The sequence below is a fragment of the Prorops nasuta genome, unplaced genomic scaffold (genome assembly GCF_024137725.1).
Source record: "Prorops nasuta isolate Cenicafe-Biocafe unplaced genomic scaffold, Cenicafe_Pnas_1.2 PNAS00019, whole genome shotgun sequence".
Lineage (NCBI taxonomy): Eukaryota > Metazoa > Arthropoda > Insecta > Hymenoptera > Bethylidae > Prorops > Prorops nasuta.
The window spans coordinates 3,758,936-3,780,000 of NW_027116816.1; the positions used below are offsets into that span (position 1 = coordinate 3,758,936).

The following is a 21,065-nucleotide window of genomic DNA, read 5'->3' on the forward strand; positions in this document are numbered from 1 at the left end:
CAGAGAAGAAAATAAAAATTATTTATTTAATCAAATTTAACAATGTTATTAAACAATTTTTACAATATTTCATATATACCACATGTTTTTATCGGTTCTCACTTATTTCTTACCCCTCTTGTCTTTCTTTTAGGGTCACGGCAGGTGCATTGACGAAAGAGACGTAGGGAACATAGCGTAAATGTAAGTTAAGGCACAGAAAACCGAAGCTTATGCGATATATAAGATCAATATACTCATGCTTCAATTTTTATGTGGTTTAAATTATATTTGCATTACATACGTGTATGTTACTTTATCTGCCATTAACCCTTACCAAAGCAAAGGAAAATCCTGCCCCTGCACCAACCAAAATTGCATTGGATAGAACTGGTTTGAGATACGCTTCTAATGGAGAAACCATTTTCTTGTCTTCCGAAAATCCGCATATTCCATGTTCATTCCATCCCCAACACAATACTTTTCCAGATTCTAGTAATAAAGAAAATGAAACAAAGTATTATTTTATATAGCCGTTAATCTTTCTAATGAAATAATTGAGTTGTGAAATAAACAGATACCAGTTAATGCAACATTGTGAGCAGCACCTACTGCTAGCCGCTTAATTCTTTCAGGGAAACAAACTTTATATGGTGTTTCTTGAATATCTTTATTCATTGATGCATCAACTTGACCATAGGTATTTCTTCCCCATGCATAAATAGATCCATCTTAAAATAAATGCATCAAGTCTTTGTAACTTTTATATTTTAATATTATAGTAACATACATTTATACCTTTTAATACTGCTGTATGTGTCCAGCCAGTATATATTTTATCTGGAGAGTCAATGGGTATCTGAATACAATCAACAGTCTGATTATTAGTTCCAATACCTAATTGACAATATCTATTATCCCCATATCCATATACATTTCCAGATATATCTTTAAAAATTGTAAAACGTTCACCACAGGAAACATTAATTACATCTTTTAAAACTGCAATAATATGAATGAATTGAAAGATACAAATTAAAATCTATATGAAACCATAATAGCTTAAATTTTAAGGAATTTTACTCTTTAATCCATTTGATTGCTGATTACTCCAACTATTATTTATTAGACAGCTTTCTTTATTAGTATAGACAATGGCAGCATGTTGTACGCCCATTTTAGCTTTTTTCACATCTAACTGAGTAGCTACATATGGTTGACAGATATTCTCTTCGTTTGGTAATGTAAACAATTTTTTATATATATTGGAACCCCATATATATAACTCGTTATACATTTTTATTGCTGCAGAACTGCTCCATCCACAGGCAATATCAGAAATCAATTTTAAATTTGGTATCTGTTGGAAGATTGTAGTATCTTCTGTACTTGGCAATCCTGTCTGCCTTTTGTTATTCCATCCACAAGAGTAAACATCTCCATTTAATGTTAATATAAGCACATGACCACCACCACCAGCAATCTTTACTATATCATTTGCTCTTAATGTTGAATTATAAAGATTAACTTCTGTAGGACAGGAACATACTTCTGAAAATAATCCTTGCCCTAACTGACCATGTGAGTTGGCCCCCTTAAATATAAGAAAAGATACAGGTTATACTTCTAATCTTAAGTAGCTAGTAATTTGTCATATCTACCCATGAATATAATTTATATATCGACATTATAAGAAAATATATATTTGCTTCATTAATCACATTTCTAATAATTTAATGACAGAGTCGAATTTTTTATTTCTTATGAAATCAATTATCCTAGATGTCAAATAATAGCCGGTTCGGAATGTCGATACGCAGATCGCAGAAAACTATTTTCACAGAAGGATATTTTCGCAGAAAAACGCTAACATCAAGTCGGGTAAATTGAATCGCAGAAATTGTTGTTAACGCCGGTATTTTGTGTACCGGAAGAAATACTTTCAAAGGGGAATAACAGAAACTTTAAGGAGTCAAGGCACTTCGTTAAATTCAAAGACGGAAGATGGCGCTACGAGGCATTTAAAAATATAGGTTGTGTACGCGCGCGTATGGGAGGAGATGATTGCTTTACTTACATTATCGATCATTGTTAAAACAGGCTTTTTTAACTTGAAGAAAATATGCGTATTCCTTTTCCTGATCATTATTTCTGTCGCTCACCCTACTCAATAATTATGTAAGGAATTGTCACTTGTAGCTTGTAGCTGGAAAGTTGATAAGGATTGTCCAGAGTCTGTGCGTAAGAGAGAAAAAGAGAAAGGGGAAGGATTCGAAAAAGAATTGGCCAAGCAGTAACTAAAGACTATAAGTCGATAATCAAGAAAATGAAGAGTTTTAAGAAAAGAGATACAGGATTCTTCTATATGCCGCCATTAGACAAAGACTATGTATAAGACGTAATTGAGGAGAGAGAAGCTATTATGGAGGAGGATCGATTGAAAATGTGTGAAAAGATGTTAATAAAAAAAAAAAAAAAAATATCTTGAAAAGGAGAACTGCAAGTATTTTGTTAATCTTGATAATTTAGATAAAATGAAGATTTTACTACTTGCGTCACTGTTGTGTATAAATGCATTCGATTTGAGAAAAGTGCAAAGCATTCAAAAGTAAAAGTGGGTGTCATTAATCGTGAGAAAAGTATGACGTATCTGTTTTAGATATAGTATTTTGACAGGACTGTTACACATCTACTATAGAGAAAAACACTATCTCTTGGAGAATAGTTATTATAAGAGAGCTTGAAGCAGTTTAAATGGAAAACCGAATAGAGATAACCCCCTGTTGACAAGTCGGTGCTGTGTTTACAATGCACTTATTCTGATCGCTGGAAGTGGAGAAAGGCTATAGGCGAAAGTGAGAAGAATTATGCGGTTTTTCCAAGAGAGTGCTGGTGACAAATATTTGACCGGCTCGGATGTTGATGGTCCTCTTTAAATCTTCGTTAATCTTGTGATCTTTAGAGTATTTGGAATAACTTTTTGAGTTATTTTTTATTCTTTTAAATTCAGCCTCATGCTAAAATCAATTATATCGCATTGCGATTGAAGAAACTTGAGAAAATGGAAAGCTCGAGCTTTTTTTCTGGTTTGAGAATAAGATGACGGAGAAGAAATATTATGTATAGGCTGGGGATTAAGCAATCACACAAACTGATGGGGTTCTTGATAGCCCCGCTAATGTCGGGACGAAAGGGCCAAGCACGCGTTTATGGGACTCCTCGTCGGTGGTTTACAGGCTCTACGTTTACTTAGGTAAATCGACGACGACGACAGCATAGTGAACTGCCACAACAGGTACAATATAACATATATTTTCATACCGATATACTGTACCACAAACACATAGTATTATTGTGTGTATACCTTTGTCCAATAATAAAAAGTATTGTTGGCCCAGGCATTGCTTTTTATGAGTGAGCCCGGTCGCATCGGCCAACCGACAGGCAGGTAAAGGTAAGAGAGGAAGTGAAGTAAATAATTTTTATTTGACTGACGATTTCCAACGATGTTGATGATGATAGATGCTGATCGTTCGCTGAACAACGTGTGAAATTTAACCGTAAAAGTGTATCGAATGAACCAATCGATCTTTTCGATTGGGAATCATTGGGAATTATCCAATGTTGCGTTACACTTGTCATCTAGAAGCGCAGCACGATACAGATTTGGATGAAGCGAGAGAGTGGAGGTGGAGAAGAAGTAGGGAGAGGGAGAGAGAGAGAAGATGGAGGGGGGAGGGAGGGGTGAGAGAGAGATGCTATTTCACGGTGATGACGGGGGTAAAACGAAAAAGAGGGAGGCAGGCGGATGATTATTAGCTTGGAATGCCTTTGGAAGAGTGGAAAGAAAAGTGGAAGAGCGAGAGGAGGTGGAGTCAACTGTGATTAAGTCTTAGCTGAAAGATGGTCGTCTTTGGTGAACGGCGTTGCCAGTGGATGACAGCAATATCGTACAACAAAAGGGCACTTAAGAGGCACAAAATGTTGAGCCATTATAATAACCAATCAGGCGATTCCTTACCTCTTATTATCCCCGAGTGAGATTAAACGTATCTCTCCCATGGAGAAGACTCTGGCTGGCACTTGCATCGCAGCTTTGTAGGAGAAGAGGTTATGTTGGGTGGGAGGGAAAGGATGAGACTACATAAAGAAGGAAGGAAGGAAGGAAGGAAGGAAGGAAGGAAGGGAGATTTTTGGCAGGTAGAGGAAGAAAATCGCCTTGTCTATCCGGGGCAAGGTGATCGGTTCGCGACAGTCTCTCGATATCTGTTTACTCACGTGAAGAGCGTTCGAGCGCGTTACAACTCAAACCTTTTAGTCTTTGTTTGCACGGCGCTTTATATTCTATTTATACAACCGCTTAAACAACTCTGCTCTGCCTGCCTGCCTGCCTGGTATAAGCCTGTGGCCTGTTCTGTTCGGTTAGGTTCGTTCGGACGGTTCGTTTCGACTCGACGAGTGGAGAGAATATGCGCCAGTCAGCTGTAGAGCTGCTTATTGCTAGCCAATCCAGCCACTCGTTTCCACAACACCTATAATGTATTTATTGTACTATCGTGAGAGGGCTCTCGGGTTAGTGAGTCCCCGGCTCCTTCAACCTTTTGCCAATCCCTTCGAGTGTCTTATTTTCCAAATAGCTTCGTATTGACCTGCACGCACTCACACGCACGGCCAAACACACACATACACGCACACACAGATTTGAAGGATGCTGCCGATGAACAGGGGAACAGGTAGACCCGGTGACGGGTACGATCTCTAAATTAAGCCGGATTAGGCTAATCTGAGAGCGTGGATTGTTAATTAATGAGGCTATTAGTCAGCAGCGTTGACTATTAATTCCAAATGATAGTCGCGCTCTGGACGATACGTTATGGCAATATCGTGTATTTGTCACTATCGTCCCGAGCTCACAAATTGCTTACAACGAATGTGGAATGTTGCGCTAGGGATTCCTGTCCTCGGCCGTATAGTAGTTCCATGCGTTCCATGCCAAGGAATCGGCAACAATGCGAAAGCCAAACGCTCGCACCAGCGCTAGATCGTTATCGCCGCTCTCAACTGGCCTGCCTGTCGCTTAATTTATGACTATTATTAAGCTTCGGTGATTTATCGAGCCAATCCATTTATTGAATCTCGCTCCTTGTCCCATTCAATGAAATTATCGTCAATTATTTCACACAGCCTATACTCGCTCATTCACCAACCTGATACGTATGCGCCTAGCTGTTCATTCAAGTTTTCGGCTTCAATCAATTGTTGGGATTCCCTTTTAACCGGATTTTAGGCGCAGCGTACATCCGGCGGGAGCTACCAGATGTAACCTCTCTCTCTCTCCCTCTCGAGTCTTTTGCTTACCTGCCTATGAGAAATTGAAAAAAATATTTGTTGCCTGACCGAAAAGGTGGAGTCACGTATAGCGTAGCGCAGATATACGAGCTACGTCGGTCAAGAAGCAGGAGGGATAGCTAATTCGGAATTCTCTTTTGCAAAGGAAAAAGGCCAGTGGCCTTCGGGGTCCGTGCGACTTTTCTTTCACTGCAGTGCTTTTGAATGTCCGATTGGCCGCTTGATACGCCTCGTTTACGTCGCCCGGCCTCTCAAAAATTCTTCTCGTCCTTCTGAGATTAATTATTAAGGATTTTGCACCGTGAAGCGGGAGTTGGGAGAGAGAGGGGGGGGGGAGGTTGTATTAAGAGAGGGGGGAACTTTATAATTACAGCGGAGAGAGGTAGAGAGCGCGAACGTCGCGCCATCGATTGTTTTATGAAAAAGTTGGAATTTGACTTTGTTGGTTGGTTGGGTGGTCATCCGAAGGTGCAAAAGAAGCCGAGAGAGACCGCTACACGTAGGTAAAAGGCATTTCCGATTTTTCACGCACTTTAGTAACGGCTTTCTCGCGGGTGGCCGTAAGCCAGATGGCTCCGAGAGACAAATTCTCTCCGTGATCTCTTCATCCATTGAGCCATTGAGCGCGCGAGCCTCCAAAGAATACCGATGAAGCCTATCGAACTGTTCTATTTCTGGCGAACGCATGAAAGTAGCTTCGGGAGTCCAAGAGCGGCGCGCGCGCGCGCGCACGCACGCACGCACGCACGCAAGCAGGCAGGCACGCACGCACGCATGGTGCCAGCCAGCTGCGAGGAACCGGATTTTCTGCGCTCGGTTAATTAGTAACTCGCTGCTCCGCGATCATCGAACGATCAATCGTTCTTACGGGTGGTACGTGCTACATGCTACGTTACCAAACAATCGGATTATACAGTCGAATGGTCAAGGTATTTTTTGCAGGTTATGTACCTATTTGAGTAACGGTCGCTAATTAATCCGGGCCATTAATTAAGGATGGATTGCACTACTACACTAAAATATACTATGATACGCGGGAGAACGAAGAACGGACGGCCGCCCGGCGATTCGATGGATCCCCAGGCAGCCGCGACGCGATGATCTACGTTCCGAGCAGCCACGCCGATTTATTAATGCGTGTCCATCGTGGCCAGAACTCCCCACCTCCTCTTCTTTCCTTTTCTCCAGCTCTTCCAGGTGGTCCAATGCTCTCCCGCGGATATCGAGAATTCTCGTACGAGCAGCGCTACACATCGGTAGTAGGGTGTATTAGGTGGTGGGCTTGGCGCCACCGTACACATTAGGCGGCAATAATTTTTTAGTACATACGAGTGACACTTGCAACGTGTGGCGTCGCACGTCCCGCGTAACAGCGCGCCAAAATGGCATGGCACAGCTAAGGAGGATCATCCGAGAGAAAAAGCTCTTTGTCGTTGCTTCATTCGGTTAGTTAATGAGGATCAGTGTTAACCTATATTATTAGTCTAAACTCTAATCCGACGAGAGGTTCCTCGAACAACTTGAATGGATTGTGAACGGGACGGGGGAGCTCTGCGGGGCCCTGTGGCCCATAGCTAGCCCACCTGCCGTTCTCAGCGCCTTCACCCCCCTTCCCTCTCCTCTACTCAGCCTACCGAGATAATCCTCGGCGCGCGTTAAAGAACCATCCTTTGTCGTTTCAATTAAAATCGATTTCACCTGATCAGTGCAGTACCGTAATAACGCGCGTACGTATAGGCACTGGCAACTCTCAGTCTCCACAGTCAGCGTGCAGTACAGTTTTGCAGCTATTGACGCTGACCAGCAGCGACATCAGCAGCAGCAACAGCAGCAGCAGAAGGATTAGGTCGTGATTTCTGAAATGTCATGGACCACTAGCGCTAATGTCATGAGAAACGGACTCACTCGGAAGGAAGGGCAGGAAGGAAAGCACGACGAGGCGCGTTGGGTGGGGGAATCCAGGGGGCGTTCCTCGCGATGCGCCACCCCCGACTCTCGAGAAGACCACGTGCTGCCTCGACGGCGTCACCGTTAGGCAGGATCTCGATTGAATTTTGAAGGAATTCTCCGTTTGAGAGTAGGAGGGGGCGTGGCGTGGTTTGACCGATGGTGGAGGGGCCCGTATCCTCGCATGCCCCCGTGCCCCCACGCCACTGCCCCACGGTCCCACGATCCCACGGCCCCGCGTCTTACTCTTTCTCTCGAGCGTTCTGTTATTGGTCGTACGGGCCTGTTCGGGCCGTACCTATCGGGAAAAGAAAGAGGGAACGGGAGAGTCGGAGAGAGGGCACGCGCGACTCACGGGGACCGGGGTACGGCACACGGTACGCGGTACGCGGTACACCACGGTACACCGGCTGCTCATCGTCTCATCGGCTCGTCAGCGGCTCGCACTTTGGCGTTTGCGAACATGACACTTTTCCGTGCGTCACAGTGATACACTTTTGTATATATATATATATATATATATATATATATACGCATACAGTTCAGACGCACACACATACACAAATATTTATACACACAAAAGTATTATATGAGTTGGAGATTTACCGACGGCAAATCTCAAGTGCGCACTTGGTACGAGAGAAGCGCGAGCGCGCGTGCGAGAGACTGAGAGAGAACGAGTGACGTATAGTTGTGATGTCGGGCCCAGTGAGCGTTTACTACTAGCACATAGGCGTCTACGAGACAAAAATGAGAGTTTTGTTGGTGATTGGTGCGATCGCGGTTGCGATCGACTCCAGCCTGGCAGAGATTGTGAGGAATAAGAATCGCGGTAGAGGATCCATGTGGTGGTAAGTCCAAGCGTGTATTTTCGCTGAGAAATTCCTTCAACTTTCACACGTACGCACACACATAAATTCTCTATGTATATGTATATATATATATATATATATCTATATATACATATATATTAAATTTTGGTAATATGGACAGGGGTATCGCGAAAGCAGGAGAACCAAACAATTTTCTACCAATGTCTCCCGCCTCGTTGCACATGGATCCCACGGTTTACGCGACCTTGAGGAGAAAGCAGCGGAGGCTGGCGAGGGAAAATCCTGGGGTTCTGATGGCCGTGGCGAGAGGCGCGAATCAAGCTATCGCCGAGTGTCAGCACCAATTCAGAAATCGTCGTTGGAATTGCTCGACGAAGAATTTTCTCAGGGGAAAGAATCTCTTTGGGAAGATCGTCGATCGTGGTAAGTGTTTTGCACCTGTGTCACGGTGATGGTGGTGGTGGTGGTGGTGGTGATGGTGGTAGTGGTGGTGGTAGTGGTGGTGGTAGTAGTGGTGGTAGTAGTGGTGGTAGTAGTGGTGGTAGTACACTAGTGGTAGTGGTGGATGGGCGTGTTCCCTAGGCAGGCAGGCACGTGCCTCGAGTCCTCCAGCAGATGTATGTTTCGCAACCTGATATACCATAATAATGGAGCTCCCCTGCGGCTCTTTTGGATCCAGCGAACCCCATATGGCAGTTTTGTTTTTTTCTTCTCTTCTTTTTTTCTCTCATTTTTTGTCCCTCTTCTCTTCTCTTTTCAAGCAATTCGAAGATATCGATCGCCTCTTGATTTTCACGTGTATCTTTTGTCATTGCGAGTCCCTCGACCTTTCGCTCTTGTCGGCATCGTCACCTCTCACGGATCACGACGCGAACCAGTTTTTTCCTCCTCGGCCATGCCGTGCGCGCGCGCGCTATATAGATCCTCGAGATTAGCCGAGTTGAACGAAGCAATTGTTCCCCGCGAAGGGGTGGTCGGGAGGCACGGGGACTGGTTGCACAGGAGAGCTCGCTTAAACGGTCGTTTCCGGATTATAGCAGCCTGGACTCTGGAAAAATGTAGATTCTGCTAACCGGACGCGTCTCGAATGCGTAAATAGCTCGATAAGGCGATTTCTCACCTCGAGACTCATCCGTGTACATATTTGACCATCGTAAAATCTCGTACTGTGAGAACGACCACGAAAACTCCGATGTATACGTGCATGTGTGTACACATATGGATATAGATATATAGATGTATATATGATAGGATGTTTGTGAATATCGGTTGCAGGCTGTCGCGAGACCGCTTTCATCTACGCCATCACGAGCGCAGCTGTGACTCATAGCATAGCCAGGGCATGTAGCGAGGGCAGCATCCAGTCGTGTTCCTGCGACTACAGCCACCAATCAAGAGCACCTTCGGCCGTTCGAGACTGGGAATGGGGCGGCTGCTCGGACAACATCGGCTACGGCTTCAAGTTCAGTCGTGAGTTTGTCGATACTGGCGAACGTGGCAGAAATCTTCGCGAGAAGATGAATCTGCACAACAACGAGGCTGGCAGAGCGGTAAGTGTTTACCTGTACCTGCTATACGTACACAAACACAAGCACATATATATGTGTGTGTACATAGATTCACTCGGATAAATGCAGAGAGGAGTGGACGTTGAAAATAATCAGAAAACATATATAATTACAGCACGTGTCGTCGGAGATGAGACAAGAGTGCAAATGCCACGGGATGTCGGGCTCCTGCACCGTCAAGACCTGCTGGATGAGGTTGCCGTACTTCCGAGTGGTCGGCGACAACCTCAAGGACCGTTTCGACGGTGCGTCCAGAGTGATGGTCAGCAACTCGGACAGGATACGGACCAACAGCAACGCGATAGCGAACAACGCGGCCAGCAATTCGGTACACGGGCACCGGGAGGGTCTCGGGCGAAAGCATCGTTACAACTTTCAGCTGAAGCCTTACAATCCCGAGCACAAGCCGCCCGGACCCAAGGACCTCGTCTATCTGGAGCCGTCGCCGGCCTTTTGCGAGAAGAATCCGAAGCTCGGCATCCTCGGTACCCACGGCAGACAGTGCAACGACAGCAGTATCGGTGTCGACGGCTGTGACCTCATGTGTTGCGGACGGGGTCACAAGACGCAAGAGATCACGGTGGTCGAGAGGTGCGCCTGTACTTTCCACTGGTGCTGCGAGGTCAAGTGTCAACTCTGCAGGACCAAGAAGACCATACACACGTGTCTCTAGGGACTCTATCCATCGGCTCCTTCCTGGCGAAGGATGAACAACGCTATCTATATGTGTCCTCGATCGCGCGACTGCTCTCGAAAATTTTTACTCCCCCTCCCATCCCCCCCCCCCCCCCACAAGTATTATGCGACGGAGAGAACACGTTATTTTATATCTATATATATATATAAATATATATAAACATATATATATTTATTACGACGACGTATATAAGAATTACAGAAAGACTGAGCGGGGATCACACGAGAGAGTCAGATTTTGTTCGGACTCTATATATACATTTTCTAGTGACGTCAAATTATCCTTTGACATTGTAAATAAAAATTAATTAGTCGCTCGTATGGCATTCATTCGGCACTTTTTGGCCAATCCTCTCTCTTCTAAGTTTTATTTATTCAATGTACTGTAAATACTGCACACGATTATGATTAATAAAGCCAAACGATTCCCAGTGTTAGGTTATATCACGCGTTTGCACATGTCCAATCGATCAGTGTATAATAGTAGTTTTAAGGAATATCGATGATCCTGAGATGAATTGACGAAATAAAGACGAATACGCGAAAGAATGAAATCGTGTTGAATCTCGATCCTATGAGCATGCATTCCTGTAGAGATTCCTACGCATTCCCGTGGATTCCTCGATGCGTCGCGCGTCGCGTCGTCGTTGCGCTTCTTCGATTAAGCGATTAAGGCGAGCGATGAGGCGCGCATGCGCGGAGGCGAATCGGCGGCTTTGGTCTCGCTTAAAACTGGAGCGTTATTATATATATATATATGGGTGGGTTGGTTGTGTACACGCACGTGTGCATATATGTGTGCGTGCGCGTGTGTTTGTATGGAGGGGGGGGGGGGGATCTAAATGTTTTCGTCGCCTCTATAATCGGAAGAGATCTGTCCCGGTGGATTCATGGGATCCCGCGCTTCGCTGGAGCAGAATGGGCAAGAGCCCGGAGGAATGAGCGTAAATCAACTAATTTATCGTTTTTGCGATTGAAGGAAGGCTTTGCTTGCTTGGTTGGCGTAATGGGGTGGAGGTGGGGGAGGGGAGGGGACGCGTTTCTGCTGCTGTGCTATGGTAGGAATCCCTTTTGGCGGGTCGCTCGCTCGGTCACTCGTGGGAAAGAATATCGGCATGACGTTTGGGACCACACCGTCGCGAATTATCGGTGTTTTGGCATGTTTGTAAGGCTCGCTCTCGGTCTCAGCTCGAATCTCGATTCCGGCAAACCGAGCCGAAACGAAAGCAAACGGAATCTGCGGGAGCATCCACGGGAACCGTGTTCCAACGTGTCCCCGACACGAAATTCCACGGTCCTCGACCCCACCGTACGGCATACAGGGCGTACTTTCCCTTCCCCCAAATCGGATTCCTTCCACACGAAAAACTCGATTCTTAAATTAAGTATACGCGCCAGCTCTAGCTTCTTATCAACGTGTCCGCGGAGAAAGAAATATATGTATGTATATTATCGAAGCTCGATTGGTGTGCTGGAATAAGGAGGCCGACGAGCCGGAGAATCTCCACTGGAATTTTCGTCCTCTCCAATATAGAGGAGAGGACACTGTGGGAAAGGAGGAATATATACGGATAGGTGGGGGAGGAGGAAGAGGAGGAGGAGGAGGAGGAGGAGGAGGAGGAGGAGGAGGGGGGGGGGTGGAGAACGCTCTAATAGTGTCCACCGCTCATTATAGTTTTTCGCTCAAATTGCTCGTACGTGGGTGATGAGAGGAGGGGGGAGGGGAGGAGGGTGAGCGGAGGGGAGGAAGGGGCATGGTGTGGCTTGGAGCAGAGGGTGGGGGGGTGGGGACCGACGATATGGGTGTTCCGAAGGGACGATGGCTTCCTGGTGAGAGTTGCTATTCATGCCATGTAACGTAGCGATGCAACGTAATGCCCCCCACCCCCTCCCCCTTTATACCAGCAGCTATCTCTCACATATATATATATACATATATATATAATAAGAAACCCATGAAAATCTGCAAGTGCTAAACGCTCTCGACGCCTCGCTCATTAATATTAATACTCTCGCGGATATATTTGTGACGCGATATAAATATTCATCGGACATCGTTTGAGATGGCTCCAGATTGGAAAAATTCATTTGGTCAATGGAAAAGTATGGCGAGGAAGGGAAGGTGGCGTGCAAAGTGTGGAAGGTGGGCCTCGGGCCCCTCGGGCTGCTGGCGGACCCACCGCCGTGTTCCGCGAGCCTGGTAATTACGCGCCAAGGCCGCAACTAAAGCGGGGCGTTAAAATCACCCTCCAGCTCTCTTATGGCCTCGGGCCTCGCGGTACCATTATGAAAATCCATATATATAATATGTATACGTATATATATACACACTCGGTACCGCACATATAAGAATTTTCCATTGTCGTCTCTCTTTTCCTGCAACTGGCCGTCATCGTCGCGGTCGTCGCCGCAGATTTTCCAAGCGGTAAAACAGCATATATATATATATATATATATATATATATATATATAACGCATGCTAATTGCCGGTTGGCCGAGGCTAACTAACGGCTCACTTAGCGTCGATGCGCGACGACTATTAAGCTCCAAAAGATAATATAATATTGGAATAAGGGACAACGTGGGAGGCGGATAAATATGTGTAGCTCGTTACTGTGTAGAATATTACATATGGCGAGTGTGGCACGGTGCGCGCGTGTCCTGTTCTGGCTAAACGCTCGCATTCATATCCTGCCGATGGTGGGCGGACGCTCGACATGCGCTCTTTCGAGACTCGACAAGGGCGCGCGCAACTCTCCTACAAACACACACACACACACACATATATACATAGAGTCGTCGAAAATTTCGCGTGCGCTCTGCGATTACTCCGATTCTGGGACCGCAGTGGAGAAAAAATTGACGTGTGAATAAAGAAATGGAAGAAATGGAGAAGGATGGTATTTATGCGAGTTGAGAGAGAATCCGAGAGAGATGAAGGTATATATAGGGAAGGTCGCGCCGATAAGATCGAGCTACCAGTCGGAGCAGGAGGACAATAGCGGAGTTGGAGAAACGGCTTCATTAGGATCGAAGCTCGTCCCTAAAATCTGCTCTTATCTGCTGACACGTTAACGAGATCGAGAGATGGTGCCTCCGGGGAGCGGAGAGTTTTATTAATATGGATAAATCAGAGCTGGGCGCCCCGTCGATGAAGTTGTCGGTGCGATGCGGGAACACGAGCGTTCAACCTGAGAGGAGAGTCGGAGGTAACACGTCGGTTTACGAGCATTGGCAACAATGTCGTCTGCTAGCAAGGTAAACGCATAAAGATATTTATCGTCGAGCGAGCGAGTGAGTTCGCTTCTTTTGAGGCATCCTTCGAGCCGCTCGCTCTCTCGCTACCTCGGGATTTACGATTACGTCCAGTCGTGACTCGCGTTATGTTATATACGTTATGCTATATACTGTATATATATATATATGTGTGTGTGTGTGTATGTATGTATGCATGCGCGGAGAGAGAGAGAGAGAGAGAGAGAGAGATTTGGAACTAGCAGCTTATTGTAACGCGGAAGGGAAATAAGCGCTAAGTGCTCTAACGAGCAGAGCAGCCTTTTCGTGTGGCTTCCTCGGTGCAGGAATGCCGTAGCAGTATCTTCCTGTAAACACCTACCTAATTAAGATTGGAACATTTTAACGTTCTGCTCGGGGAGTCCAATAAAATCGTTTAATTAATATTGGCTTCTTTCTCGGCGCTGGAATGTAGGCAGAAAAATATGGCGTCTCTAGCGTGTGTGATTCAGCAAAAGGAGCAATTTCGTGGTTGGTGCCATTTTCTCTGAAACAAGGAGATGCCCCGGAGGACGAAGGACGAAAATTGGCCCGGTTGGACCACCCAGCATTGCCAGGGTAGACCAATCTCTGCGGCCTACAGGCTAATCGAGGTCTGCTCTGCTCTGCTGGTGCTGGTGCTGGTGCTGATGGTGGGGCTAATTATGGCTCGCCACCTTTCTACCACCCCGAGAGGTCGACCTCTCTATTAAGAGACTTTTAGCCTCTCACGATCCTGCCGAGCTCTGCGAGCCTTTTGCCCTCGCTTATTAAATTCGAGAAGCGCGCAATCCTGCACACTATAATAGCTAATATAGCTGGCAAAATGAGAAAAGAGTGAAGGGTATATGGTAAAAAGTGTGGAGATGAAATAATTAAGCGACTAGTCTTCCTTTCCTTTTTCTCCTTTTTTTCTCCTTTCTTCCCTTTTTTTTTATTCTCGGGAATAAGCGTTTATAGCGCTATATAACTATATATACGAGACGAGTGCTGCAGGTTCGTTATTGGCAGGACTGTGTCAATTTCTGAAGGATCGTATAATAGTTTAAATGTGTGAGATGGAGAGTGAAAGATGGTATATGTAGTAAAATGTATTATTAATGAAATGATTAATCGATCATTCGTTTTACTTTTATCATTGTCGGGAATTAGCGTTGATGATGCTATAGCTAAGTAGGTTAAGTGTTGCAGGTGACTATTAGCAGCGTCGTTTGAACCTGCACTGAACTTCAATTATGCTATAAACTGTAGCTAATATACTTGATAAAGTGAGAGAGAGGATGGATGTGCAGTAAAAGTGTTAAAATTCTATTTCTAAAAAAAAAAAAAAACCCCTTGTATTTTTATTATTATTATTATTAGTAACAAGCATTGATAGTCCTTATTATGAGATAAATCTTGCAGGCTATTGTTGACAGCGTCGATCGAGCCAGTAGTGCATTTACAGTTCCATGGAATAGGTAATATATACCTGGCAAAACGAGATAGGGAAATAAAGTTGGTTATATACATTAAAGGGTACTAAAAGGAAATACACGGAGAAAATATTAAAGTAAATTTTACTCTGTACTCTCTCAATTGTGTTGTCATTGTATGCTTTCATTCTCAGGAAAACTGATTGATTTTCAGATGCGTTTTAACAACAGTCGCACAGAAAATTTACTTCGATATTTTCTCCCTGTAATTAAACACCTCACGATTTCTTGTTATTGTCAGCGACAGGTATTAATGGTCCTAACCACGAGAGAAAAGAGTGTTATAGCTCACTATTGGCAGCATAATCCGAATTCGAAACGCTCCTTATTTAAAAACTAAAATAAAAAAGTTACAGAATCAAGCATATATATATATATATATAAAATAAAAAATAACAAAATAAAATAACGAGGCAATCAGTATTTATTCAATTGTTATCAGCCACAAAAATTCATAGTCCTATAGCTACGAAACGAGTGTTACAATTCACAATTGACAGGAAAAAATGCGTATCCAAAATATTCACAAATAAACTAGCTGATACAAAAGAGTGATAAAAAAAATGGAGGGTACATGTAAAATAAAAGAAGATTTACTAAAATAATGAAGCAAGGAAAATTTATTGAATCGTAATCAGCGACAAGCATTGATAGTTCTAGCTACTAGACAAGTGTTGCAGGTCACTTGGCAGCACCATCTGAATCTGCACTGGCAATTAAGCTTGTCCTTGACGACCCTCGTATCGTAACCACGACCGCAGCACAGTAGCTCGCAACCCTCGATGCCGGGGCTGCTGGAGTTGCAGTGTCGACCTTCGGTACCGAGGGAGCCAGTCTTGCGATTGGCCTTGCAGAAATCGGGCGACTCCTCGCTGTAGACCAGATCGAACCTACCAGGTGGCTTGGTACTGGCCAGCTCCGTCACGAATCTGTGTCCATCGTTGCTGGGTATGACCTTGGCAGCTCCGTCGAACGACTCCTTCAACCTGTCGCCAACCTCCCTGAACGTTGGCATCTTTCTCCAGCAGGTCCTCAGGGTGCACGATCCGGACAGTCCGTGACACTTGCACTCGGTCCTCATAAATTTTCTCACCGCCTGTCCACAGCGAGACAAACACAGAGAAAACGAAAGAGAGAGAAGGAGAGAGAGAGGGAGAGAGAAATAATAATCCCAAGAGCATGAAACAAGACAATTACTGTGAAAAGTTTACCAATCGACCAGCGTTGTTATTGTGCAACTTGACGAGAGTCTTGGCGTCGCTCACTCGCCTCCTGTAAGGCGCGTCCATCCACTCTCGCGACTTCCTCGAGCCAAAATTCACGTTATCCCCGCAACCGCCCCACTCCCACTCGTCCTCGTTTCTGCCGCTGGCGCGAATCTTCTCGCAGGAGCATTCGACCAGATCGCCCATCGTGCAGGCTTTCGTCACGGCGTAGGTCACCCCGGCTGCGGTAATCGCGTTTACGAAGCTGGTCTCACGCGTGTCTGTAAATTGAAATTGCGCAAAAATTGCCTCGTATATATAGTTGCGTTATAAAAGCTGGAGTGTGCTGGGGTACACGAGGGAGAAAAGTATAGAGAGAGAGAGAGAGAGAGATGGGTGGGGTGGGGTGGCGAAGAGGGGGAGGGGAGGGGAGTTAGATGGGGCGTAGAAGCTACAAGAGAGTCGCGCAGGTTCCCATGGATTCCAGGTTTATATCTCGAGCGTGGATCGAGGGACGATCGGACGGACGGACGAACGGACGGATGGACGGACGGACGAGGCATAGCTGAAGGTAGGAAGAGGCTGCCAGCCACCGGCCATGCGCTCCTATCTCCTGATGCATCGCCTCACCTTTCAGTGCGTATTTAAACGATACGATAGTTTTATACGAGCGATCTGATATCGCGCTGCCTTCGAGAGCGAAAGCGGTGCAAGGTTTCCGTTCCGCTTCTTATACACACGCACGCACGCACGCGCTCACGTACGCGCGAACACGCGTACACACTTGTACAAAGTGTGTATATATCTTCCATTGGAAGATTCCTGAAGATGACGGAAGCACGTATACACTCGTGAAATAGTTTAAGTGTACCAATACACACACACACACACATGTATAAATCAGTGGAAATCAATTAGAAGAGAGAGGCTAAATTCTATCCCTGATTTATTCGAGAGTGGATAAATCTTGCGCAATATATAATATATATATATATGTATACAGGTTGCTTTCTTTCGATCGAGAACGATATCTATATAGCATTATACCTACAACGACGACCTTTCGAATATACACGCGTTTGATTAATTTACTCGATCCTCTTCTTCGATTGGGAAAGCAAAATAGTATGCTGTACAAGCGAGTTTCAAAAGGAACGAGTTTTTGCTACATGCGCGCGGAAGGAAAGATTACGGGCTATATGAAGGGCGAGCGATAAATCTCATTGGTCGTTCGTAAATATATATAAAGCGTATATGTAGAATATTCAATGAGGTATTGGGGGTAGGGACGTGTAGGGGGTGGAGGGGTAGAGGATCCAACGTCTATAAGCGAGCATTGAAACGTCAGTGTAAGGAATACTATAGCGGACGGAGTGCGATAGCCGTCAATCGTTTGGTAGAAAAAGAAAGGATCGCTGCTCGTTGGGAAAAACTTTGGGAGCCGTAGGCGGTGGGAAGGTATAGTGTATATACTGTATATATATATATATATATATATATATATACGTAAGCGAGGAAAATCGAAGGAACGAAGGTCCAACCGAGAGTCGACTGTTGGTGGCTGCTGGTATAATGGCGCGACACGCTCAGCCAATGATTAGCGTTCGGGCCGTTACATTGTGTTGCCGTGCGGCTACCCTTCTTCTATATATATATATATATATATAGTATACCTATAGGAAAAGGAAGCCCGGTCGTAAATACGTCAGAGAGAGAGAGAGAGAGAGAAAACGACAAGTCGCATTTAGCGCAAAATCGGTGAAAAATCATCGGATGAGAGATCGTATCGGCTCGCGATTTTACGAGCCTCTGGCGCTATAATAGGCGCGCCGGCAAACAATTAGTTCGAATTTAGCTGTGGCAATCCCCCCTCCCCCCTCCTTTCGAGAGACTATATCGTGCGAGCGACCACGACCACCTTCGTCGAGATGAGAATTTTTTTATTGCGCGTAAACCGTCCTCTTTATTTCCATCCCGTCCGCATCCCGCAGGCTAATTTAGTTCTGCCACCTATAGCCACCTAGCGTATCAGGATGCTTTTAACGTGCACGTGCTAATTAAATGTAGCGCGTAATCTCGAAATGAAGCTTGGTGGGGGGGGGGGGGGGGGATGGAGCAACGCGTGTGGTACTTTTAAACTATATACTATATATATAGAGGGAGAGAGAAAAGAGTCTCTCTCGCATTTGTATATATATATATATATATACACATATCGTGGGACTCTTGGAGGATTTTGACGCCCGTGTCGGGCGCTTATCGCGACACGCGGCATCCCTCAATTAAGAGATCCTCCGGTGCTCTCGACGAATGTTCGAGCAGTCGGTGGCTATGCGGCGGCTACGGGGACCACACAGCGGGAGCTACCTGAGCTCCCCTGGCTATCGCGAGGATCACGCCCATAAAAATTAAACGTCGCCAGATAAATAAACGTCAATCGGGAATTAAGATAGCCGTCTAGAATGGAACCGAGGAAAACCTGTCGAATCCGGTAGCGGGGCAAACTTCCCCTCTCGTTCGACCTGGAACTCATCCTCGTCGACGACTTTTTAACGCATCGACCGAGACGCGCGCGCGCGCACAGGACCATAAGGATCGCGCCCCTGTCATCGATCCACGCAATATAACCTATACGTACAATGCACCGGACGATTTATGTACCTGCCGAATGGTCCAATGGCCGAACGCGACCTTTGCACACGCAATTCTCGACCTACCAACAAAGCGCCCCGTAACGGACGGAGGTCGTCGAATCCGCCGAGCTGGCCGGCCAGCCAGCCAGCCAGCGAGCGAGCCTTTGATTTATAGCCCACCGTGCTGCTGCTCCAATGGAGATAATAAATTAACCGATGAGAATTAATTTGCAACATTGTGTAAGAGTGGTATATTGTATATATATACATATATACGTGTGTATATAGATATGCGTGTACTAGGTAAAATTAGGGTTTTTTCGCACGGTCCTCGACACACGCACACAGATGGATAGAGAGAGAGAGAGAGAGAGAGAGAGAGAGAGAGAGAGAGAGAATTCCAGGAATATCGAATTGCAAGATCAGTGGGACGCGATCGATCATGTTGCTGCGCGCGCGAGCGAGCGAGCGAACGAGCGCCCCTTCCGACGGAAAGGGAGAGTCTCATAATTAAGGCAACATATATTGGCGCTAATATCGAATGGGCAGTGTCAGTCTGTCGGGCTACCAAAAAGGCATCGAGCGAGCTCCTGCACGCCCTATTGGACACGCTGTCTTCGATTTAGTCGTTGCCGTCCGATCAGTCGGAATTAATAGCTCCGACGGGTCTAACGGAGCGAGGAACGCGCGCGCGGACAGGTTGCATGCCCTCGGAAATACCACCACCACCACCACCATCGTCATCGTCATCGCTATATACTACCATGCAGACACACTCGCTACTTACCACGCAACAAAATTTTCCTCAACGATCGCCTCAAGCTCGTACAGTTCCATCTGCGATTCTTGAACTGATACTGGCACTCTCTGCTACCGATCTCGATTCCCCTCGCTATTTCCTTCAACAACGTTGTCTCCTTGCTTCGACACATATCGCCCAATCTGCCCTTCAGTCTCCGAGCCTTCTTGCACACCAACGTTGGTTCCATCGACATTTGGCTGCTCCTGCGAATTTCTCCATTTCTATATATTTTATTTATTTATACGTGTACACGATGTATATATATATATATATTTGCTATATATAGTATTGTTTCTCGAATAGAAATATATAGAGGGGAGGTGGGGGTAGTTGCTATATATATATATATATATATATAGTATATAGAGGAGAGAGGCCGGTTCAGCGCGACCTTGAGGACGATTTGGCAGTTTCCATATTAATTCCCCGAGGAGTTTGGTTCGCTTTGGCAGAGGGATGGACACGTCGCGTCGCGAGCGAAAAGCGTGGAGAGGCCGGTTAGGCTGGCCGACTTATTTATTGCCTCATTAGACGCACTCGCTTTGCTCGAAGGCAGCTCCACGCTGTCTGCTCGGATAGACAGTGACGAGAGTCGAGAGAGAGTCCGAGGGCCGCCGAGTCTTCAGCCCCTCGGTCCCCATTCCTCCCCACCTTGCTCTCTCTCTCTCTCTCTCTCTTTCTCTCACCCTCCCCCTCCCCCCTCAGGCTACCCTCTATCCCACGGAGAGAGATGAGAAGCAGCAAAACCAAGAGAAGAGCGAACGGGATCCTTCCGTTCTTCGGAAAAGATTCTTCTCGGGGATCAACGCTGAATTCCACGAATACCTATCGACGCAAAAAACATTGCTGCTCGACGCACGGTTATACGTATACATGTATATGGTATATACTTATATATACCGTAGGTATACGTTATTACCTACCGTATATTTATATATCTATATATAGCGTGTGTGTGTGCGTGCGTGTACAGCACGGCGCATTATCGCTTTATTTTGCAAATCTTTCAAAAGCGTATATACGCATATAGCACTAATGTACTATATAGAAGGAAAGAGAAGAAAAAAGGGGGGAGGGGGGAGGGAAAATAGCAAGAGTTTAGCGAATGGAAAGCGCATGGGAATGCGAATCGCGCATGTTGGATCGCGATTGAGAGACTGCGGGAATGTCTGGAGCAAATTGGTGGCAAGGGTCGCGCGCTGGCATTGTTCACGATCCAAGGCCAAAACGGCTCCAATTATTTCAAGCATCCGATATTTAATTGCTGCACAGTTCCTTCCTATTGAAATAGGGATAACTCTCGGG

The 21,065-nt window shown here is 45.7% G+C and overlaps 3 protein-coding genes across 4 annotated transcripts in view; 1 reads left to right on the forward strand and 2 right to left on the reverse strand.

Moving 5' to 3' along the window:
• Positions 1-7: 7 nt before the first annotated feature.
• LOC136780336 (secretion-regulating guanine nucleotide exchange factor-like) lies at positions 8-2,151 on the reverse strand. The gene is made up of 5 exons (XM_066738631.1): positions 2,057-2,151; positions 1,063-1,573; positions 778-981; positions 561-710; positions 8-471 (listed from the first exon to the last, which is right to left on the reverse strand). Exons 1-5 carry the CDS (start codon positions 2,123-2,125, stop codon positions 296-298), a joined length of 1,110 nt encoding a protein of 369 aa, XP_066594728.1. The 5' UTR covers positions 2,126-2,151; the 3' UTR covers positions 8-295.
• A 5,453-nt stretch (positions 2,152-7,604) lies between these two features.
• On the forward strand, positions 7,605-10,864 carry wg (wingless). The gene is made up of 4 exons (XM_066738630.1): positions 7,605-8,126; positions 8,269-8,531; positions 9,384-9,658; positions 9,792-10,864. Exons 1-4 carry the CDS (start codon positions 8,026-8,028, stop codon positions 10,347-10,349), a joined length of 1,197 nt encoding a protein of 398 aa, XP_066594727.1. The 5' UTR covers positions 7,605-8,025; the 3' UTR covers positions 10,350-10,864.
• A 4,807-nt stretch (positions 10,865-15,671) lies between these two features.
• Positions 15,672-21,065, reverse strand: part of LOC136780695 (protein Wnt-6-like) — an 8,967-nt gene continuing 3,573 nt past the window's right edge. Inside the window, exons 2-4 of one of the 2 annotated variants that reach the window (XM_066739256.1) lie at positions 19,746-19,963; positions 16,332-16,606; positions 15,672-16,216 (exon numbers count right to left, since the gene is read on the reverse strand). In XM_066739256.1, coding sequence (XP_066595353.1) covers positions 15,755-16,216; positions 16,332-16,606; positions 19,746-19,963 — 955 coding nt within the window. In that variant the 3' untranslated portion in view covers positions 15,672-15,754. Of the gene's footprint in view, positions 16,217-16,331; positions 16,607-19,745; positions 19,974-21,065 lie in introns of both variants that reach the window. The other variant, XM_066739257.1, reaches the window with a different exon arrangement.

What these genes read in the sequence shown, in the direction of transcription:
- LOC136780336 (XM_066738631.1), bottom strand. Translation starts at nt 2,125, where the DNA reads ATGATCAGGAAAAGGAATACGCATATTTTCTTCAAGTTAAAAAAGCCT. An exon ending in ACATACAGCAGTATTAAAAG is followed by an intron (nt 711 to 777) that starts GTATAAATGTAT and finishes ATTTATTTTAAG; the next exon opens with ATGGATCTATTTATGCATGG. An exon ending in TCACAATGTTGCATTAACTG is followed by an intron (nt 472 to 560) that starts GTATCTGTTTAT and finishes CTTTATTACTAG; the next exon opens with AATCTGGAAAAGTATTGTGT.
- wg (XM_066738630.1), top strand. Translation starts at nt 8,026, where the DNA reads ATGAGAGTTTTGTTGGTGATTGGTGCGATCGCGGTTGCGATCGACTCC. An exon ending in GGTAGAGGATCCATGTGGTG is followed by an intron (nt 8,127 to 8,268) that starts GTAAGTCCAAGC and finishes TAATATGGACAG; the next exon opens with GGGTATCGCGAAAGCAGGAG. An exon ending in TGGGAAGATCGTCGATCGTG is followed by an intron (nt 8,532 to 9,383) that starts GTAAGTGTTTTG and finishes TATCGGTTGCAG; the next exon opens with GCTGTCGCGAGACCGCTTTC.